The sequence below is a fragment of the Aspergillus luchuensis genome, chromosome 2, assembly GCF_016861625.1.
Source record: "Aspergillus luchuensis IFO 4308 DNA, chromosome 2, nearly complete sequence".
Lineage (NCBI taxonomy): Eukaryota > Fungi > Ascomycota > Eurotiomycetes > Eurotiales > Aspergillaceae > Aspergillus > Aspergillus luchuensis.
Genome location: NC_054850.1, coordinates 470539 through 490546, shown reverse-complemented (window position 1 = coordinate 490546; position 20008 = coordinate 470539). Strand labels below are relative to the sequence as shown.

Here is a 20008-nt window from a genome sequence, read left to right as displayed (position 1 = left end):
GGACTCATTGTAATAGTAATGATAATTAATGGATGGTGATAGCGAAAGCTAACCTTAGTACAAAATAGTCTGCCACCTGACCAGGCAAGGGTACTACATTCCCACTAGGGCCCGATCTCCATCCCGCCCAGTGAGCATTACCTCCTACCTACTACTGTGTACAGCGTCAAAACAACCACTCCTGCTGCTCGGCTTTCTGCGGGAGTTGTGGCACGTATGCAGCCCATCCCTTCCCCCCTTTTCTTTTGGTTGTGGCTGCAGGACCTGTAGGTTATGAAAGCCTCTATGGGGATGCGATCATCCTACAGAATTCTTCTGCCTGCATCGTTAACCACAAAATGAAGTAGCTTTGGTCCTCTGAAGTAGTACATGTTAAACTGTGAAAGTCCTTCCTTCCTTTTTTCCCTATTTACTCAGACAGAGGGAATTAGAACAAAAGCCACTAGTGCTGTGTAGAGGATACGGATCCAATATAAGTGATCTCTCAAAAGTAGTAGTGAAAAATCCGGCACTGTTGCCCCTCTATGCAATACATCAAGTACTCATATTGTCCTCCGGGTCTCCAAGGTTAGCTACTGTAGTACTTTGATCGTCTGCATGGGAATATTGCACTTCTAGTATGTACCAAGATTTGAAGTCCGCTCAATCTGTGGTACTAGGACCTGAACATTTGGTTCTCCCGCTGAGCTGGTTATACTTTATATATATTAGCCTGTTTCGCTTTCACCGGCTGCTCCTCGTCGGTTCATTCTTCCGTCGCCTAGAGCTTCTGATCTCCCTTGATCCATTCTTTCCCACCTCCACCCCCTTCTTGTGTCTTGGTTCCTGTTTTTTATATTTCTATTCTAATTTTATTTTACTATTATTCGCTTCGTCTCTGCTGATAGCCATCCTTTTACCCGTTCCTGAATCCAGCCCCGTCCTTTGAAACACTGTCTATTGCCTATTCGGTATCTGGAAATTTGTGGCACCGCATGTACCGGAGTATTTCGTACTAGCAGTGCTTCGGAAGGCTCCACACCTGATTTGGGGGACCGGATGGGATACCAGCCAATCAATGCAACACCACTTCAACTTCATATCGTCCTTTTCCGGAAACCCCTTGGTCCAATCCGAGCCGCCACCAGCGGCGTGGCTGGGTCCTTCGTAGCATATGTCGCGGTCAGCACCATGGCAAAAACCCCCCACTATCAATACTTTTTCCGAGCTCTCTTTCTTTCAAAAAAATTTTTTTTTCCCACTTCTCATCTCCTTCTAGCCCCAGGCGCGTCTTCTGCCGGGGCCACTGTCGGTATTTTATTTTGACTTTTTCCAACTTTTCGGGGGTTTGATCCCGAACGGTTGTAGTGAGTCAAGCAACCACAACTAGTAGATAAAGACCCCAATGATCAAACCCAGGATGGGAAAATGGACGAGTTTGCTAGGGTGCAGAAGTCCGGCGCAGAACCAATGATAGCTGCAGGAGGCTGCTGACGACGGTGCTCCTAAGGTCACGCTAAGCGGCAGCTTTGTTGAAGTGGAGATCGCGCTGTCTTCTGCGACTTGAGACCTGAATTCGTTGAAGTCGTTGAAACTGTCTCATCATAAGTGGTAGAGCTGGAGAAAGACAGCAAGGCTTCTTCTCTAAAGGCCCCTTTGGCCTTGTTGGGTACTTTCATGCCTTTTGGTACATGGCGTGTCCCTCAATCCAAGCTCCGACCGGGAACCTTTTCTGAGATGCAAGGAGACTTCCAACGAAAGGGACGATCTTCTGTATAGGCTACCTTTATATCCATCAGTATCAATACCAGAAGGAGTGTGCCAAAGTGACTCTTTCATAACGATATGTTCTATAGGTGGTCTGGGATGTTAGTCGACACAAAGCTACTGTGTGATGCGTGACAAGAGTACTGCTTCTCATGGCCTTGTTAGGATGCCTGAATGGTGCCCAAATGCTCAAATTTTTCATTAGTCGCTGAATGTTAGCATTTGTAAACATCTATTCTGTACCTATACCTCGGTATTGAGATAATAGATATCAGTGTACACAATACTATTCGCGTGGGTACCGGTTTAGATACGACTAGAAACCCCCAGACTGGGTAAAGTAGTAGTAGTAGTAAGTACTCACACGTACCACTAGTAGATACGTAAGCTCAATATCCTAGTATAGGATACTCACTGTCAAGTAGAGATGATGCTCCAGTTCCATTGAATTGGTAACCACACAATCTCTTCGCCAGACATCTTCCAGCCAGAATTCCATGGTATCAATAAAATGTTGACGCCCTTTTCTGATGTGGGAGAGATTCCCGAGAATCGATCGTTCCAGAACCTCCCCAACAGCCTCAAAGCTTCAAACCATGGCGAATCAGCAGCAGCCTCTACCTACCTTTCTTTCTACCACAATTTTGCCTCGAGCCTCCCGAAAGAAACAAGACGGACAAGAGGGAAACCAGTCGATATGATCTAAACGATGGGTTTCACACAGTGTCACCCTTCACCGAGCCATTGGCTCGTTCACCTAAGGCTGTGTAATCACTAAGCATGCTTCTCCGGCCAGCTCTGCAGAGGCCATCATGCATGCTCCAGCCAGGTGATGCACCCACCCAGGATTGAAAGCCCCTCTTCCCTTTCACCATTCATGGTATCTGATCAGTCTGTTGGAGAAATGTTTGAGATACACAAACACAGGGTCTGCACCCACTTAGAATATGCGGATTCTTCATCCGTCTCGGCTATCATTCTGTTCCCGCTATACGGAGTGGTGAACTGTCACGACTATCACTGCCATAAATCACCAGAAAGATGGAACCATTCGGCCCATTGCAGGCTAATTTCGAGCTATGGACTAAATCCTGTTGCATTAGCACGGACCCATCCAATCTCGGTGAAGCCCCATTTTGTCGACTGTGCCTGGTACCTTACTATGGAAGTAGGGGTAGTGGATGATGCGATCGGTATACAGTGGTCTCAACAATGAGTGATTCATGCACATCATGTACACCGTATGGCATGATCGATCAATCTCTCATACAGAAAGGGGGGGGAAAGTGGAATGGAATTTGCCACCCAAGAGGAGACAGACAGGTGGAAACCAACTCCATCATGGCGGGGATTGACATGGGACTAGCCAAGTGGGTAATGGATGTGTGTGCTGCGTGTGTGTGTGTCTCTCTGTGTGTGTGTGTGTGCGCGTAGACTGACTTGAATGCATTATTCAAAGCACACACCACAAAGGAGCTCTTCTCCTGCCCCCCCGGGCTTGCAAACCACAGACCATCCAAACGAGCTCCCCCCCTCCACTCCAATTCATTAAATTGTTCTTCGCCCCAAATTGAATCTCGAGATCATTCCCGACCAGGTGAGGGGGTTTGGAATCTCATCGAAGGAAAAGATTGACCGCGATCGTCCGTTTCTTTCCACCGCGGCTGCCCTCTCGAACGCCACGCCGAAAGCAAATGACTATGACGTCATCGAATGCTCTTGAATGGGGCCGCGAACACCTCGCATCCTCCAGCCTTCTCGTACCCCCCTCCTCTACGGCCTTTGTTGATTCGAGCATTCGGAAAATGAGAATTTGGATGTGGGATCCCTACAGCCACGGCGTCGGTACCTCTGCCTGACTATGAATAACCCACCAATTGGTACCGGGAAAGCGCTGGACAATCTTACCACGGGACGAACGATCCGCTCATCGATTTCATCATCGGCCGACTAAAATTCAATATACATGGCCCTGAATAACTATGCATGACCGCATCCGATCCGATTTTTAGGAGGGAAGGTCTGACTACGGTACACAGCACACTCAGGTCCAGCGCCGACCCTGCCACTACCTAGCATGGATGCTGTCTCTAATTTACGTTAGTATCTGCCTGCACCACTCCATAGCACGAAGTCCCAGGCTCGTCTCCACAAACGGGAAACGCCATCTCGCCAGCTCATCCCCTTTGAGGTATTAGGCGCTGCGGTGGCTTGTGTAGAGCTACTGCGATCGTCCAATGGGGGCGTCGGTGGCTCTGTAATTCGCACGAGGGGGGCCAGATAGTGATGCCTGTCGCCGACATCATGCGCGCTTATCAACTCGGCTCGGCGGCGGCATGTGTCCCTTCATCCGCCAGGACCGCCAGGCAGGAGGATCATCCTCATCCTGTCGGATACCAGTCACACCGAAGGACACAGGTCAACTACGGTGGCAAAAGCACATTGCAGAGGCTGCGCCAGCTGATTACCACCCCCCTGTTCAATCAGAATTCCCTTACAATGGATTCGCGTGCGCAGCTTTCTCTCATGGGCAAGGGCTCCACTACTATTGTGGGTGGTCATGCTACGATAGGTTCCTTCTCAGCCGATGTCTTAGCCTTCTTTCTACGTCGCATAATGTTCTGCTCACCGTGTTCCACCATCTTGCCGTGTTTCTGTGCCACTTCATTCTCGATGGCGTTGGATTCGGCCTTCCGGCCTTCTTCACATCCAAAAGGGCGAGCTCCATCCCGCCATATTTCGAAGGGATTATGACCGCGTGGCGCAGTCCACCCTATGTGTGAGATTTTTGCGAGGCGAGACGACTGCTCTGGATCTAAGCTTTCCCTGGGAGGGTTCATTTTGAGTTACCTACGAGCCATGGTCTATGACAGGCACGCTGCGACCATCTTTCTACAAGCCTGACGGGGATAGGATCGTGACTAATCAGGTGTATAGTCTGCAGTAGTGTCTAGAAGCTCATATACGGCATGAATGTTCATTAGTATCAGCATAGCAGAACAGGTTCTGGGTCTAGGTGGGTGAAAAGCTCGAACACAAGCGTACGATGCCGGACCAGCCGGATCTTGCTCGAGTTTACGCAGCACTTCCGAAGATGAACAGGGGACATCAGCTGACAAAAGGTGAAATGACCACCCTGCACATTGAAGGTTGGGTAGAAAGAAAACAGGGGCAAGGCAGAGAAGACAATGAGGGCGAAACACGGTGGATAGCGGTGGGAGCAAAAGGAAGTAAGACCGGGGGTGCTTTCCATGTGTCAGGGATAATATATCAACAGAAAGAGACAAAAAGACTAAGTGTATATTGTTGCATAACGACAGAAGCATATTGTTCCGCCGGCAACTATGCAGACTGCAAACGTCTCAAACAAGAGCTTCAACATCACGTCGTGTCTACTTGAGCTTCGTTATAATTACTATTAAGGAATAGTCCCACCACCATGTCTGGGAGAAAGGGCTCATGAATAATGTAAGAATAGCCCTCACGGCGAGGACTTGCTAGCGGTCAATTCCCAGGGAGGCAACCTTTCCAGCAAACCTGGCCCCGGCGCTGCCCCTTTTCTGTAGTTTCTCACGCTCCTTGCTGTCTATGGAGCTCGGCGCTTGAGTTGTTGGAATGACATGGTCATTCCCTGCGCCCCGAGTTGCAGGTCCTGAACCGAGAGAGTCGGATGTAGCTTTCCCAGGTGATGGAGCAGCTGGAGGTGTACCAAAAGCAGATACTCTGGCGGTTCTTTGGCTCAGATATAACTGAGCGGCTGATGAAAGAGGGATGGGAGGCGGCTGCGAGGGAATCTCGGCCCCGTTCTGGACCAGCAGCTCTGCGATAGGAAATGGGATGGCTTTCACTGTTGGTGCCCCGCTGGGTTTGACGGAGAGGTTTGAGGCCGCACCAGGTGATGCTGGATCTGCTGCGGCTAATGCAAGAAAAATGGCATGCGTGCTGCGAGAGCGATCTGTAATGTTCACATTGGCACGAAGGGCAATACCATATAGCACGCCCTGAATGTCATTTCTTTTGATCGCGGCCAGAAGAGTCTCGTCTGAGGTGGTAAACCGCGACAAGGGGGAAGGAAGTGGCTGAACAAATGCCCGTTCACTGTATTTGGCAGTGATAAACTTCAGCCGCTGCTCACGAGTAGAAGCCGCCACCGGCTTTTGAGCCTGATCGAGGGTTGCTTCCCAAATCATATTGCTGACACGGTTGCCAATCTGCAGCAGGATTTCAACGATGTCATTCGAAAAGGAGTTGACGTCCAGTGTAAGCGAACGTATCTTAGAAATGTGTGTTCCAAGTGACCGGTGGATACCACTGCACTCGATGCAGAGGACAATCCCCAGATTGATTGAGACCCATTCAACCTTGGATGTAGACCCGCAGTCTGCACACCAATTGTTACCCTGATCTGCGTCTCGGATGGTTTGAAGCAGTTTTGAAGGATTTTCCTCAAAACCGAGACCGTCACCGCGTACGTAGCTTGGTCTTGCACCCACAGTTGTACGACGGGTGACACTGTTGTTGGAGCCTGTTGACTGGGAGTGCTGAACAGTGTACGAAGTACTCTTCCCGGTTAGCACTGAGCCAATATCGCGGCCAATGGACGCGTTGTCATTGCCGGACGAGACTGGGGGTGGAGACATGCCGCGGCCCTCCACGGCGCTCTGCAGAGCATTATTGATAGCTCGAATCCAGTTGGCCATGTCTTCCTCTGATGTTGCCTGATAGATGCGCTTGTACTGTGGTGTGATAACCTCGAAACAGAATCGGCGTTCCGCATTCCGAGCTTCTCGCACGGAAGCCATCCGCAAGTCGATAGGATCCATGTGCAAATCCAGTTTCTGTTTCCAATTGCTATACTCCGAGAGCTTTCCCTGATCTAAAACGATCCAGAATCTGCGAGACAAAGATCAGTTTGGAAGCCCGAGTCTGTCAGAGTAGAGGACAAGCTTACTTATGCCAAGCCTGCTTGTTTATTCCCTTAGGGTCAATATGAGATCCTGGGCGCGACAGTGCCCAGAGTAAGCCTTCCTTCCTCTGCTGGCCTGTGACGATACCGGTTAGTGATAAGGCTAATATATAACTTGAGATGAAGAATGTACACTCCCCAGAAAGACTCCATAGGGTACATACCGGTTGAACTACTGGTAGAAGCGAGCATCGAGGGACCGCCTGACTGGCTGCCAGAGTTGGTCTGCGGCAAAATCGAAGAACTGTTGCTGATGACACCTCGCAATTGGGATCCTGTGCTATCTGCACGTCCGAGCTCGTTCTCAGACTTTGGGTTGCCGCCACCATTTCCTGAATGTACCGATGATGCACCCGCATTGGCCAAAGAGTCAGGCTCGATATACATGTTGCTGCTTTTCTCCAGATTCCTTCGCTTTTCTTCCCTTTCTGTCCGCTGGAACTGGAATTCTTTATCCGCTTGGTTCACCTCATGGATAAGTGCATCCAGCTGAGGAACCATATCATCAACCTGTTTGGCGGCTGCCAGAAAACTCTTCGCTTGGGTGTCTGCATACTTGGTAAGATGGGAAAGAACCTCTTGCTCCTTACGGCCACCATGGAGATCCTGCATGAAGGACGAGTAGTCGAAGCGCTTCAACTCGAAGTTGCGTCGCTTTGCCTGATACTTTGAATCACTTTCCACCCGCTTCTTTTCCTTCAACGAATCCTGGCGTTGACCGAGATAGCGGCTAACATAGGCGTAGTAATCCCTGCTCTCTTCCTCGAATTCCTTCTTCTTCGCCTCCGCCTGTTTAATGTCATTGTTGTATAGCTTAACCAATGGTTCTATGACGAGCCTCTGGAGCTGGATGGTATTCAAACGCTCGTAATTCAATATTTGAACTGCAGTCCTTTCAAAGTAATGATCAAGGGCGGGCTGTATGGCGTTCGCGTTGGAGGTTGAGGCTTCCTTTAATGCGTTGAGGAAGGCTTCCACGGCTTCGTTGCAGGCAGTCTGTGCCTGCTGAGCGGCTTCAGCTTTCTTGAGGACCTTCTTTATCTTAGCACGCATATTCCCTGTCTTCTGTTCCAGAGCTTTCATAGTAGCCCGAAATAACGGACCATCTTCAACCACACTCATGTCCTCTCCGGGACGCGAATGAGGAAGGTCGACTTTGACAGGTGGAGGCGGTGCTGAGACGTGGGGCAGTGTGGCTGTTGTATCACCAGCTTCCGGGGGTGTAACAGGGACATTTTGGGAATTGGATGCGGCGTCCGCATCGCTAGAATGGGAGAGAACGGACTGCGACGAGGGAATGCGATTGCGGAAAGGGACATTGACTTCCAGATTCGGGGAAGAAAATTGTGGGCTTGGAAGCGAGCGTACTGTATTATGCACCCAAAATGAGAAGTGAGCAAGGGTGTTCAACCGGTTCGCTCTTTGATCATAATCCAGAAAGCTGCAGCTATTTCTCCAACCACCCCCCTTATCTTCGACCACTTTGGGGGGTTTCCATTTCCAGGACCAGTCGAACTGGACCGAGGGACTACCTGCGGTGGAGTAGTCTCCGACTAGCTGTACATTGGAGTTATTTTGCAAGTTGGGGTTGGCATGGAATTCTCTGGTGATCAAGTTGTCTAATTCCCTTGAGTTGGGCGCATGCGCAAAAGTAAGGCCTGTGAGCACCGTGTCGGCGACCTCGGGCAATGATGTTGAGACACCATTGACAGTCGAATTCGCAGCGGTCCCCGTTTGTGTCTGTCTCAATATAAATGTGAAATTGAAATTCAACTCGTCTTCGTTGTTCAATCGCAGAAGGAAGGTGGGCACAGGGGCAGACGGCGAAACATCGGGATCCTGATAATGGTCGACGAGAGCAGTGGTTAGCTTCTGAAAGGGCATGACTGGTTGCGCCTGTAATGGCAACGGTCTCAGGAAGAGATTCTGCTGATTACCTGTATATATTCTATTGGGCTGTCGTCGCCGGTCTCACGCTTGGCAGCATATCTCGTCGCGGGGAAGGAGTTCGGTGCAAGGCTTAAAAGCACGCGCCGTTTGCTATTCGTTATGGTCACGGAAGCGATTGTGACTAGTAGGCGTAAATCGGGTTAATAACGATAGAGAAGGAGACAAGGACAAGGACAAGGACAAAAATAGGGACCATCAAGGGCGCGAGCATTTGGTACCAGCGCCGCGTGGGCAGAAACTTACACTTTGTCTGATCCTTGAAGTACAAGTTCCCAGAGTCATCTAAGCGGCTTCCAACATTGCCCATGGTGAAGTTGCGGGGCCTTTGCTATGGAGATCGAATTACCACGCAGGAGAGAGGTCAGAGACGTGACCGTGGCAGTTGAAGGTCACCATCGACAGTCAGCGTGCCCGTAGTCGGATCAGAGGCCGGCCTGACGAGAATGCGGCGGTAAATGGGACCACTCAGTAGAGCACTGGTCGTCATCCAGGCACAAATGCGATCGCCAGGGAGGTCGTAGTCAAGCGTTTGGTCGTAGATTGGAGCGCGAAGAGGGTCGGGAAGGAGATTCAGAGGGATAATAATATGCGGGAGTCAGGAGGAGTATCAGGTGGTCGCGGGCGGAAATCAATAAGGGCGACAAGCGGGGGCAGGAACGGGGGGGAGGGAAAGTCTCGTTGGCGGTAATTATCCCGGGTGACCCTCAGCAGGTAAGTACTGATAGTAGAATACTATAATTACTATTAGGGATTGGATGGAAGTGAATTATGTCGAGATTGATGGAAGAAGAGCAGAAGAATGAAGGAGCGAAAAGGACGACGTGTACAGTCAAGTTATTGCGGCATCGCAGTAAGATAGATGGGCAACATTATTATTAGTAGGAGCGGGAGGGAAGCAGTAGTTCTGACTTGTTGACTTTGGTTGGTTAGTTCACTTTTTTTTTGGTGTATGTAAGACGGATGAAACAGGCGGGCTGGAGAGAAGAGAAGAAGAGATAAACTAGTAGTAAAGTAATTGGTACTTGGTAGATGGGAGGGCTGAAAATTGGGGCTGGAAAGCCTGAGGTATGTATGTATGTATGCGTGTCTTGTATGTATGTATGTATGACTGAAAAATGCGTGTATGTAACATCATTGATCCGATCCGGACTTCTTTCTATTCTACAACTGCCAAAGACAAGTAAAATAAAGGGAGATCTCGTAACTTACTGCATGCACTATACCACATGGATAACTGTGACATGCCCCGAGTTTGATGGGTGACATTGTCTTTTTACCCCCCTTGTTCTTTTCAGTGAGAGATGATAAATACCATATCAATACAACTTTAATTATCCTACATACATCCGCGGGGTTACCCATCTGATACCTCACAACTACATGTATTCTGTGCAGAATACTAGCAGTAGACAGATAGAGGGACCATGCACTGGGGCCGAGATTGGCTCGTGTTCCTTTCCCCAACTGTGGGGGTATGTTGATCTGACTCGTGATCTCTTAACCTTTTCTACCAAACGCAACTTGGTTTCATGATACCCACCATCATAGAAGCTTATCCGTCCAGCTTTCATCCTCGTGCTATGTCGTCGCTCCCTACTATTGGGCCGCGCCACGAATTTATCACAACCCTCCCTGCTTAGTAGTAGCTTTGATGGCTAATACAGGCAGTGATGAGAGTTACAAAAAATTAAAAATTGCAAGAACGAAGAACAGGCATGGAGACCCCTTCATTAGCATTATTTTATACTGAATGAATGATAACCGGCAATTTTCTTCGGCCTATCAACACAGAACCAGCCGTACAAGGCGTATTACAAGATATCGTCAGTAATGATATTGGGAATGGAGTAAAGGTCATGGAAAAAAAGATAAAAAGGAAAAACGTAAGGTCATTCATGGAGGCACATTAGGACGGGTTATTTCACCACATGAGGTGGGGTGGACTCCCTGAGCTTGTAGGTAAGTTGGTAATGTAGGTAGGACAGGGCAGGATTCATAGACGCCTCAAGAAGCCCACACTGAGCTTGTATGGAAGCTAAATTCGGCCGTCAGCAGCGAAAGTGGCTGTGCTTTCATCCACGCCATTCTCCACGGCGGGTTTTGATGCTTCTGAGCTGTGCGCTGCCGCGGTCCTTTGGCGCCCGGACCGACCTTCAGTATCATCTGGTCTACCATGATTGTCTGACTGGGCCCATTTCATCATTTGACCCTTCAGGTCTCGCATATCGTGGACCTTTTGCGCAAAGCCATCCTTTTTATGAGGCTGCAAATCATTGCGCTCATTGAGCTCGTCTTCATCCGAGCTGGATATGGAAAGAGAAGAGCTATTGCTGCGCTGGAGGAAAATCATATGATTGCCCTCGTTCTTCTTGAACTCTCTCTGCTCATTTTTCAAAGCCGCCATCCGCTCTGCATCCTCCTTGCAATCAAGTGTGGTGACGTGAAGGCCTGGTAGATTGGCGGAGATGAACTGTTTCAACAAGGGTAGGTATTGGGCATTGGGACGATAAGTTCCGCTATCATTGTCGATGAAAAGTTCATAGTCGGCCGGATCAATTAATATCTCCGGCTCTACCAGCGACTCATCACCGGAGTAGCGTGTTTCCGAATGCCGGATTGTCTCCGGGTGTCGGGAATGACGATGCTTCAGGCGACGCAAGAAGAACTCACCAGAGTATGCGATATATATCGATACATCACTATGCATTGTGTGTTTACTCAGCAAATCAATCCCGAATTCCTTGCCTGTTTCTGTGAAGCGGAATTGCCCGTCTAGGGTGATGACATATGTAAAGATCCTCCCGCCTTGAGCATAGTGCACAAATTCAAGAAACTTCTGCGTGAGCTCGATACAGGGGGAAGGAAACTGTCCACTGAGGGTGGTCTTGTCAAAATTATAGATACGCTCGTGTTGATGATGCAGCGCTCGATTGAGTATTCTTCCACGAAGACTTTGTGACGTGAACATCCCCGCTACAAACGGCTTAAACTCAACGTAACGGTGATAGAGCGGCGTAGGCACAGGGCCCTTGAGCTGTATTTGGATTGCCTGAAAACTGAACAGAGAGACTGTAAGCGTATCATCTTCTTCAAAGGGTTTAGGGCAGGGGGAGGGACGAACTTATATCGAGTAATGGTTTTCTTCTCATCACGATGGCTTTGGACTTCATCTTTAGTGCCCGCTATCCTCCCGATGAGGGGAGAAAAATGCTTGAACCAGTAATTTGGTCCAACGGTATACATATGAGCCCCTTCATCTCCTGGTGTTTTCCCTAAGCACTGCACGCTGATTACAATATGTGACTGCACATCCAGACGTCGCGACGCCAGCGCAGCAATGTTGCCGAACAAGTAGACCCGTTTGCTGCCCATGCGCTTCTTCAGGCGAAGGTTCTGCTCCTTTATGCCGGGCCACTGTCCATTGACCGAATCCACGTCGATATAAGCGTTACCGAGTTTGTCGTCATGGTCCGCAGCGTCTTCATCGTACACATGACATTTTAGATGGAAACCCGACGCAGGGACATTGGCAACGATCCATTCGCTATTCCATTCTGGATCGCGATTTTTGCGCACAGTTGGAGTCCGGAAAGACATAACGGGGTCCTGCTTGTGGCGTTGGGGTAGGTCGACGATCAACTGGGCGAGAACATAAGGGTCGGAAGAAAATGTACCAAAGTCTGCGCAGGGAAGGTTGACTCCACGATGGAAGGTGAACTTCAGTGTATAGCCCGGTGGTGCATAGGGGTATGGAGTGCTATCGAACCCCCCAGCAGGCTCTGACTGAGACGGGTGGTCACCACTGAGAGCAGCCTTCATAGCGGCAGCCCGACCCTGCATGTGCTCGGACTTGTCATAGAACTTTGGGCCATATTTATCGACTGGATGCCGTCGCCGGGTTCGCGGTTGGGGGTCTTCCATGATTTGGGGGCCAAGAGTGGTGGCGATGATGGTGGGCGGTCGTTGTCGCTCCTAAGTAGTCACTATGGTTGTTGCCTGTGCGAGGTTTGGCGAGTAGCGGACGGGATGGGGATGTCTGTCGCGTAGGGTCCAAAGTAAATAACTAGGACGGATATCAGACGATCGGCAAGTTTAGATTGGAATCCCCCTATTGATGTCAGTGATAATCGGAGAGCCCAAGTGATAAAAATTGCGATCCACACATCCCGGGCTGATTAATGGGGAAGAGTGAGAGATCCAATGGTTCTTGGCCTTCCCCCTTTAACCCCACGGGATGGAGATTGGAAAATGATGAATCTACGCAAGCCTTGCAAGGCTAAGGCAGTTTAGTTTAGTAACTTTGGCCGGAGGGCGGCTATGACGATGGCGGGACACGCGGACCCCGACGGATAGGGCAGATAGAGATAAGGAAGGAGAAGAGCGCATTCGGGGGAACGAAGAAAAGCAGGTTGGTGATCTTCCTCCCATCATCAGAGGCACTTTAGTGGTGTGTCTGACATCATTTTCAGCGCCCTACAGGGCTATCTGTGCAAGGGAGGTACGTAAGAGGAGACACGAAAAGTACCAACCAGGATGATGGGGAAGTAAGAAGTGTGGTACGAAGGTAGGACTTAAGAATAGAATGACCACGGAAAATTAAGGCAAAATGCCCTGCAGAAGAGATTGTTTGGTTGACCCCCAGGGGCCTCCCGAAGTTAAAACCTCTTACTAAAAAAAACCTCTCCTGAGTGTTTATGATTTTTTTTCTTTACTTTTTATTTTACTGCATAGAGTAGTATGTACCGAGGCCCCAGAGCATACATAGACATCATGTAGATATGAGATCCTTTAATCCACCGTCATCAAGAACGCCGTCATCGTTATGTACCAGCGAAATCACAGAAATCCCTCCCCCACCCCCCACTGATACCAGTTTACATAGTTACTGCCCTTCATTTAATCCGCTGTTCTCTTGACTGAGTTTCTGACCTATGTCTATCTCTACACGCTTGTTCCCCCTCTTTACTCTTCCCTTCCCCTGCCTGACCAAGCCTTATGATCCTCTAAACAAGAATTGCATGTCTTCCGGGGTAAGCTTCTCTAGTTTCTCTCCTTGATCTTTGTTAATGGTACCGTTGATCATGTTGGCCTTCTTCTCTTGTAGCATAACTATTCGAGATTCTACCGAATCTTCAATGCACAATCGAGTTATGACACAAGGTCGGCGCTGGCCGATGCGGTGACATCGGTCTGCACTCTGCCATTCTGCAGCTGGGTTCCACCACCTAGCACCAGTAGAGTTAGTTGGATAGACATTCGTTCGCGTTGCTAGTCAATGCCACTTACGGGTCAACGATAAAAACCCTCGAGGCCTCGGTTAAATTCAAAGCCACCCCGCCGGCCTTGAGGGAAACTAGAAACACTTCGACATCGACATTGTTCATAAAGTATTCGATAGAATTTTGGCGTTGTGCCGGTGTCATAGTTCCATCGAGCATGACGGTGTTGAAACCAGCTCGACGTAGACGCCATTCCACAAGTTGCAACATCGAGGTGAACTGGGAGAAGACAATTGACTTCAGTGTCTGCTTCTTGCTTCTCAGTTTATAGAGCTCGTAAACAAGCATCTCAATCTTGGTTGACGATGTCCAGTCCTCCATGCGGATCCGATTGATGATGGAATTTTGCTTGATGCATTCTTCCTCTTGCTCGATGTCAGGTTGTTCGAAATCGATCGACAAAGGGATGTGGCACCGAGGGCAATCGACGATTGAGCCCACATCGAACGACCTAACATAGTCTTTGGCGCATCTTCGGCAAAACTCATGATGGCAACGGGAACGAATTGCTTCTTCCGCCGGTTCGTCGCAAATGCAGCAGACAAGTACGTTTTGCCCGGTTTCTGCGTGTTTCTTCAAAATGAGGTCCGGGTGATTCGCAACCTGGCGCATCTGCATGATAAGGCCGAAGATATTTGCATAATTGTTCAACATGACACCACGGCTTACATACGTATCAAACTGCCTCGTCGTATTAGTCATGATGCTCCGAGAGAAATCACGTTCAATCTCTCCAAAGAATTCGTTATGGAGAATGACGCTGGTATAACGTTAGTACTTCTCTCAGTACACCTGTGCCAAGAGGTTACAAACCGCTTTGGTGGAAGCTCCATCGAAGCTGTATGATCTCTTTTTACTCGCCGCAGCATGATTCTATCAGTTATGAGGCGAAGCTTCGACAATGCCTCCTTGCGTCCTTCCGGATTATCCCTCTCAGTGACTCCCGGAAAGTTAGTGAGGTCTCAGCGTACATTGATACACAACTTACTGGGATTCAAAATTTCCTGGTTGAAAATTGAGACATGGCTGAACCCACTAAATTGAGAATGACATTAGCGACTTGATCATTGTAGGTGCTGATGAAGGACCGTACCTATGCCCGCAGTCAGTGCATTTTTTGGCTGCATCCTGTGACCAGTGAAGCTGCTGGCACTGGCACTGTTTGCAAAAGTAGCAGGCAAACGGCCGGACATCCAGAAAGCGAAGGAGAGAAAAAAACTCTCCAATCCGATTTTGGACAGGAGTACCCGACAGACACCATTTGTAGTTTGCTTTCAGTGCAAAGCATGCACGGGCGACACTAGTTGTACGTTGCTACAGACGTAAGCCGTCAGTGTTTGATGATATGGCATCATAAAAGAAAGACCGACTATACCTTAATGCTATGCGCTTCATCCAGGATCAAGCGATGATAATGAATAGAATGGATGACGCCTTTCCTGGTTAATATACGCTATCTTCTGGGTCATCGACGGGAGTTCTTACTGTTCTCCTGGATGATTCCATCATCGCGATTCCACCCTTTCAATTCTTTGCGGTGAATTGATTCGAGACCAGAATCTAAAGAGAGTACATCACGTCAGTTCTTAGTGTCCTCGACTCATTTCTTTTATAGTCACCGTACAAGAAATCATTATCACATCATAGGCCAGAAGATCCTGCTTTGAGAGGGTTTTGACCTTCGGGTTCGAATTGTGGTAGATGAGGACATTCAATTGACCATTCGTATATTCCTAGTCCAATGCATTAGCGATACTTTGATCCCAGGGTTTCATCAGACATACTTTGATCTCTGATCGCCATTGCATCAAAGCAACTGGAGGAACAACGACAAGCGATGGCCTACCAGCCGGGTAATCAGACATAAGAAGGGAAACGGCCTGGATTGTCTTTCCCATGCCCATCTCGTCTCCCAATAACCCTCCCTTGTAATGTGATTCTTCTTGTTGCATCATCCAGCTGAGACCTTCAAGCTGGAATGGCTTGAGTGCTCTCGATATACCCGGAGGTTGTTCCGCCATTACCGGCTTCATCGGGGGAGTGTTCCTCAAATCATCCCACATTGTAATGACGCATGGATGCTGCCTTTCAAGTTTTAGTCTTTCCTTGAGAGCCTGTGTGCTTTGTCAGACATAATTCCAAAGATAGCTCAAATGAGAAACATACACGGGACCCCCTCCTTCCTGTCTCTGCTGGCTCTGGGCGAGGATTTCTGCCCGCTCTGCGTGAAAACCCTCGTGTGGCGGCTCGTCCTCTAGCATTACGCATATTTCCGATCCTGGAGCGCCTTGGTGGGACTAGAACTTCATCCTCATCTGAGGAAGATACAGAAGACACCGAGTCAATTTCAGTCAGAGGATCGTCGCTTGATTCGCCATCGCCCACATCAGTAGGGGATATCTGGCGGAGGCTACTCTTGTTAGCTGATCGAAGAGATCTCCTTACCCCGCGCGAAGGGGCCGGTTCCCTGGATAAATCCTCATATGCATCGCGATCAGAATCGAGCCCAAGGACATTATCTTCTTCGGCCGAGTCTTCCATTCTGGAGTGAAGCCGTCTCGAGGTCCTTCGTAACTTGAAAGGTGGTTCTTGATATTCTTGAGCTTGAAGATGCTGAGCCAATACTGCATCAGAATCTTGCAACGTGGGATGGCTTATAGAAAGTGCCGCTGAAGACCTCTTGGACCCTGGCGGTGTATGTAAAGACATAGCACTCGATCGTAATTCCTGGGCACGTGTAGAGGCGCTGACCCTCTTCCTCGGTCGGCTTGTATCTGATTCCACAGGCGTGACTGCCATACTAGTTGCGGGTGTACTGTATGCAGGCGTTATGTCTTCATCGCCGGATATATCATCGGTTGGAAGGGGAGAAGCAGATGAAGATGAGACCGGATATCTCTTTAGAGGTATTGCAACTTCGATAGAGTATGGTCTATCCCCAGAAGACATCGCCCCTTCCACCGCGGGCTTCCGGCCTATGGGATTACCTCCATTTTCTGAATTGTTCGAGTTCCCAGTATCAGCTGCTGAGGATGCTCTAGCCAGTCTCGCAGAGGTTCGTCTAGGTACGGACGAGGTATCTGATTTGCGCCCAAAATGTCAGTTACTGCTAATAAAAGTCCGATTGACTTGCAATCATTTCGTTTTGAGTTGAGGTATGCGAATATCTCCTTCTGGCGTCGTTGCTCCTTCGGAGTGGAAGTAGACAAGAGGGTGATCCGACAAAGAGACCTCACCAGCTAGTGGGGTCATTCCCCTCCCTGTAGTTGATGATTTCCGATTCATTCCTGTGAACCAAGTGATCGAATGTTCGTGAGAGCTAATAACTAAGGGCTGGAGATTGTTTGATGGCTGTCACAGGTGTATCTGACGAAGAGTGAGGCAAACGGCTGAAGCAACGCCACCCGGGGATGGATAGCTAGGGGACGTTGTGTACTCCGTACCTTGGCCGCGGTTATCGGAATAATGTGCCAGGATGATGGGACTTTGGGGCGAGGGAAAATTTTTTCTTTCTTCCCAAAAAAGGTTTCACTGCATCGATCTAGCCATTCGATGGAGCAATTTTAGGCACCAAATCACCGTTTTGCTGACTGTTGCCTGGCCTCAGTCTGCCTTACACATTTAATTGTTATCTTTCCCCCTTGGCCGAACACGAAGCCGATAAGCCCGCCCGGCGACTCTCGCGTTAAGTGGAACGCGAAATCACCACGGGTTCCTGTGACCTGCAAGTGTCGCCACCTTGAAGCCCTTCAAGGAAAAAGAAATCACTTTATCAACTATATTCATCTACACGATTCAATATTGTATTCGGCTTGAAGAAAAAAAATGTTCGTATCCGATTTAGTGTTGAAGATATATATATTGGTCATTGACAACAGTATATCAGGGCAAACAGAAGGCAAACGAGGAATCAGATTCGGGGCCCGTATGTTCTCAATAGATTCTGTCTTTCCCCTGTCATCACCCACAGCCTTTACTAAAAGTCACTACTACTTAGGCACTCTGCTCTAACCGATTTTCTGGCTGTAAGTAAAGTGTTTCTGTTTGTTCCGGCTTCCGCTGTTTCCCCGATCATATGCGAATTATCCTGGAGCCCCCCACTGATGAATTTTTGATAAAATTCAGTCGAACAACATATCTGCCGCTCAAATTCAGCAAGATCACTTGACGCGGTTAAGGCAATTTGAGCGCCAGACAGCTGTTGAACGACAAGAAACTGATCATGTCAATGTTGATGATGATGATGATGAATACCACAATGTCGATGAGTCGGCAGCAGACAAGAAAAAGCGGAAAAGAAAAGAGGCTGTCGCTCTCGCGAAGATAAAGAAAAGCAAAGAATTCGCTCGTCGTAAGGCTCAAGGCACAGGCGAATCTGATAACGATGATGATATCGCCCGAGAGATGATGGGCGCGAATTCTCAGCCCTTTGCATTTCAGCTAGAAAACTGTGAGATATGTGGCAAACGCTTTACAGTAACCCCTTACAGCAAAGCTGGTCCCCGTGGAGGTCTCCTTTGCGCGAAATGTTCGAAGGAGCTAGCGGATGATGAGAAGAAACCCAGAGCTAATAGGCGGGCCCCAAGAAGTGGTCGTCGCCAGAAGCAAAGTAATCTGCTCGATGGGTTTGCTCAACCGGGCGCTCCAAGCCTAGCGGAGATGTGTACGAAGGTACGTCAGGGCTTGTTCAGAAACATGACTTTTTGCTAACCTCCGGCTACAATAGAAAGTAGCTGACAACATTAACGATATCGAAGAGTTTGGAGATTTGCCCCCGCAATTGCTTCATCGTCTCGGTCAGATATTGTGCAAGAGGCGTGTCTTGACTTCAAGAACTCTTAATTTGTTTCTTCGGTCGGATCTTAATTTCATTGATATCTATGATGCTGCAAGTACGTTCTGGCTTTCCACTTCTTTCTTCCTTCTCCCTCCCCTTGAATTCTACCAGCTTTGTCCAGTATCTTTTCGTCATCCCGCCACTTTTGATATCCTGCTCGTTTTAATCCTACTTATGCCAATGAGTCAAGGTATGAGTGTGCTAATTGCAGCAGAGCTTGAAACACAGGACTTCGAAAAGATCTTCGCTTTTATGCCTAATCTATATCACGTGAACTTTCGCTTTGCTAGTCAAATGAAAGATAAGGTAGTTGATTACCTTTTGGATCGCGATTTGAAGATCAAGCGCTTGCAGCTAGATGCCGCAAATTTGATATCAGATGCATGTTGGCAGCAGCTGTTTCGAAAACTGGGGCCCCAATTGGAATCTCTAAAGTTATCCAATCTCGATTCCTCCTTTGACGATGAAACAGTGGAAGTGATGTGCAGGGAGTGCACGGCGCTTCAACGTTTGAAGTTGAAGCAGTGCTGGAAAATGGGCAATCGCTCTCTCCGAGCCATTTCCGAGCTGCTATCTTTACAGCATTTGTCTTTGAACTTTGTTCAGGAAGTGGATAATGAGATTCTCCTCAACACAATCTCAAAGACCAGCCCACGCTTGCGGACGTTGTCCTTGGAGGGGATATCTACCGCAGATGACCGTCTCCTAGATATCATACATGTCAATTGCCGCGCCTTGACGAAGTTTCGCTTTTCTGACAACGCAGTGTGTAGTGACAGAGGCTTCGTCGCTCTCTTCACTGACTGGAGCAACCCACCGCTAGAATTTGTGGACCTTTCATCCACGAGAGATGTTGACAATTCGAACCCTGATGGACCTGCGGATGCGATTGGCCTTGCATCCCACGGTTTCATGGCTCTCATGAACCATTCAGGGCCCGGGCTACAGAAATTAAATATCGCATCCTGTCGCCACGTGTCCCGCTCTGCTTTTGAAGAAGTTTTCGCGGCCGGGAAAACGTACCCCAATCTTGAGGAATTAGACGTGTCCTTTCATACAGTCGTCGATGACTATGTTGTTGGTCGGATCTTTCAGTGCTGTCCCAAACTCCAGAAATTGGTTGCTTTTGCCTGTTTCAACCTGCGAGATGCTCAGGTTCCGGCCGGAGTTGCTCTGATTGGCGGATTGAGGGCCCAAGACCCCATTGTACTTGAAGGCCATCACTACTAG

At 48.8% G+C, this 20008-nt stretch overlaps 5 protein-coding genes across 5 annotated transcripts; 2 read left to right on the top strand and 3 right to left on the bottom strand.

Annotated features, from left to right (window-relative positions):
- Nucleotides 1-4032: 4032 nt before the first annotated feature.
- On the top strand, nt 4033-4500 carry AKAW2_20179A (uncharacterized protein; the record flags this gene model as incomplete). Its single annotated transcript, XM_041684863.1, has 1 exon — nt 4033-4500. One exon carries the CDS (start codon nt 4033-4035, stop codon nt 4498-4500), a length of 468 nt encoding a protein of 155 aa, XP_041539005.1.
- A 743-nt stretch (nt 4501-5243) lies between these two features.
- Nucleotides 5244-8969, bottom strand: AKAW2_20178S (putative ARF GTPase activator (Csx2); the record flags this gene model as incomplete). The annotated part of the gene is made up of 5 exons (XM_041684862.1): nt 5244-6639; nt 6698-6788; nt 6877-8551; nt 8650-8783; nt 8906-8969. 5 exons carry the CDS (start codon nt 8967-8969, stop codon nt 5244-5246), a joined length of 3360 nt encoding a protein of 1119 aa, XP_041539004.1.
- Nucleotides 8970-10697: 1728 nt separating this feature from the next.
- AKAW2_20177S (C2 domain protein) lies at nt 10698-12583 on the bottom strand (the record flags this gene model as incomplete). The annotated part of the gene is made up of 2 exons (XM_041684861.1): nt 10698-11718; nt 11784-12583. 2 exons carry the CDS (start codon nt 12581-12583, stop codon nt 10698-10700), a joined length of 1821 nt encoding a protein of 606 aa, XP_041539003.1.
- Nucleotides 12584-13655: 1072 nt separating this feature from the next.
- RAD16 (DNA repair protein RAD16) lies at nt 13656-17226 on the bottom strand (the record flags this gene model as incomplete). Its single annotated transcript, XM_041684860.1, has 11 exons — nt 13656-13887; nt 13949-14701; nt 14755-14881; nt 14930-14976; nt 15035-15255; nt 15317-15375; nt 15427-15501; nt 15566-15674; nt 15726-16055; nt 16108-17021; nt 17178-17226. The coding sequence occupies 11 exons, from the start codon at nt 17224-17226 to the stop codon at nt 13656-13658; spliced, it is 2916 nt and encodes a 971-aa protein (XP_041539002.1).
- Nucleotides 17227-18345: 1119 nt separating this feature from the next.
- On the top strand, nt 18346-20008 carry rad7 (DNA repair protein Rad7, protein; the record flags this gene model as incomplete). Its single annotated transcript, XM_041684859.1, has 3 exons — nt 18346-18612; nt 18668-18833; nt 18993-20008. 3 exons carry the CDS (start codon nt 18346-18348, stop codon nt 20006-20008), a joined length of 1449 nt encoding a protein of 482 aa, XP_041539001.1.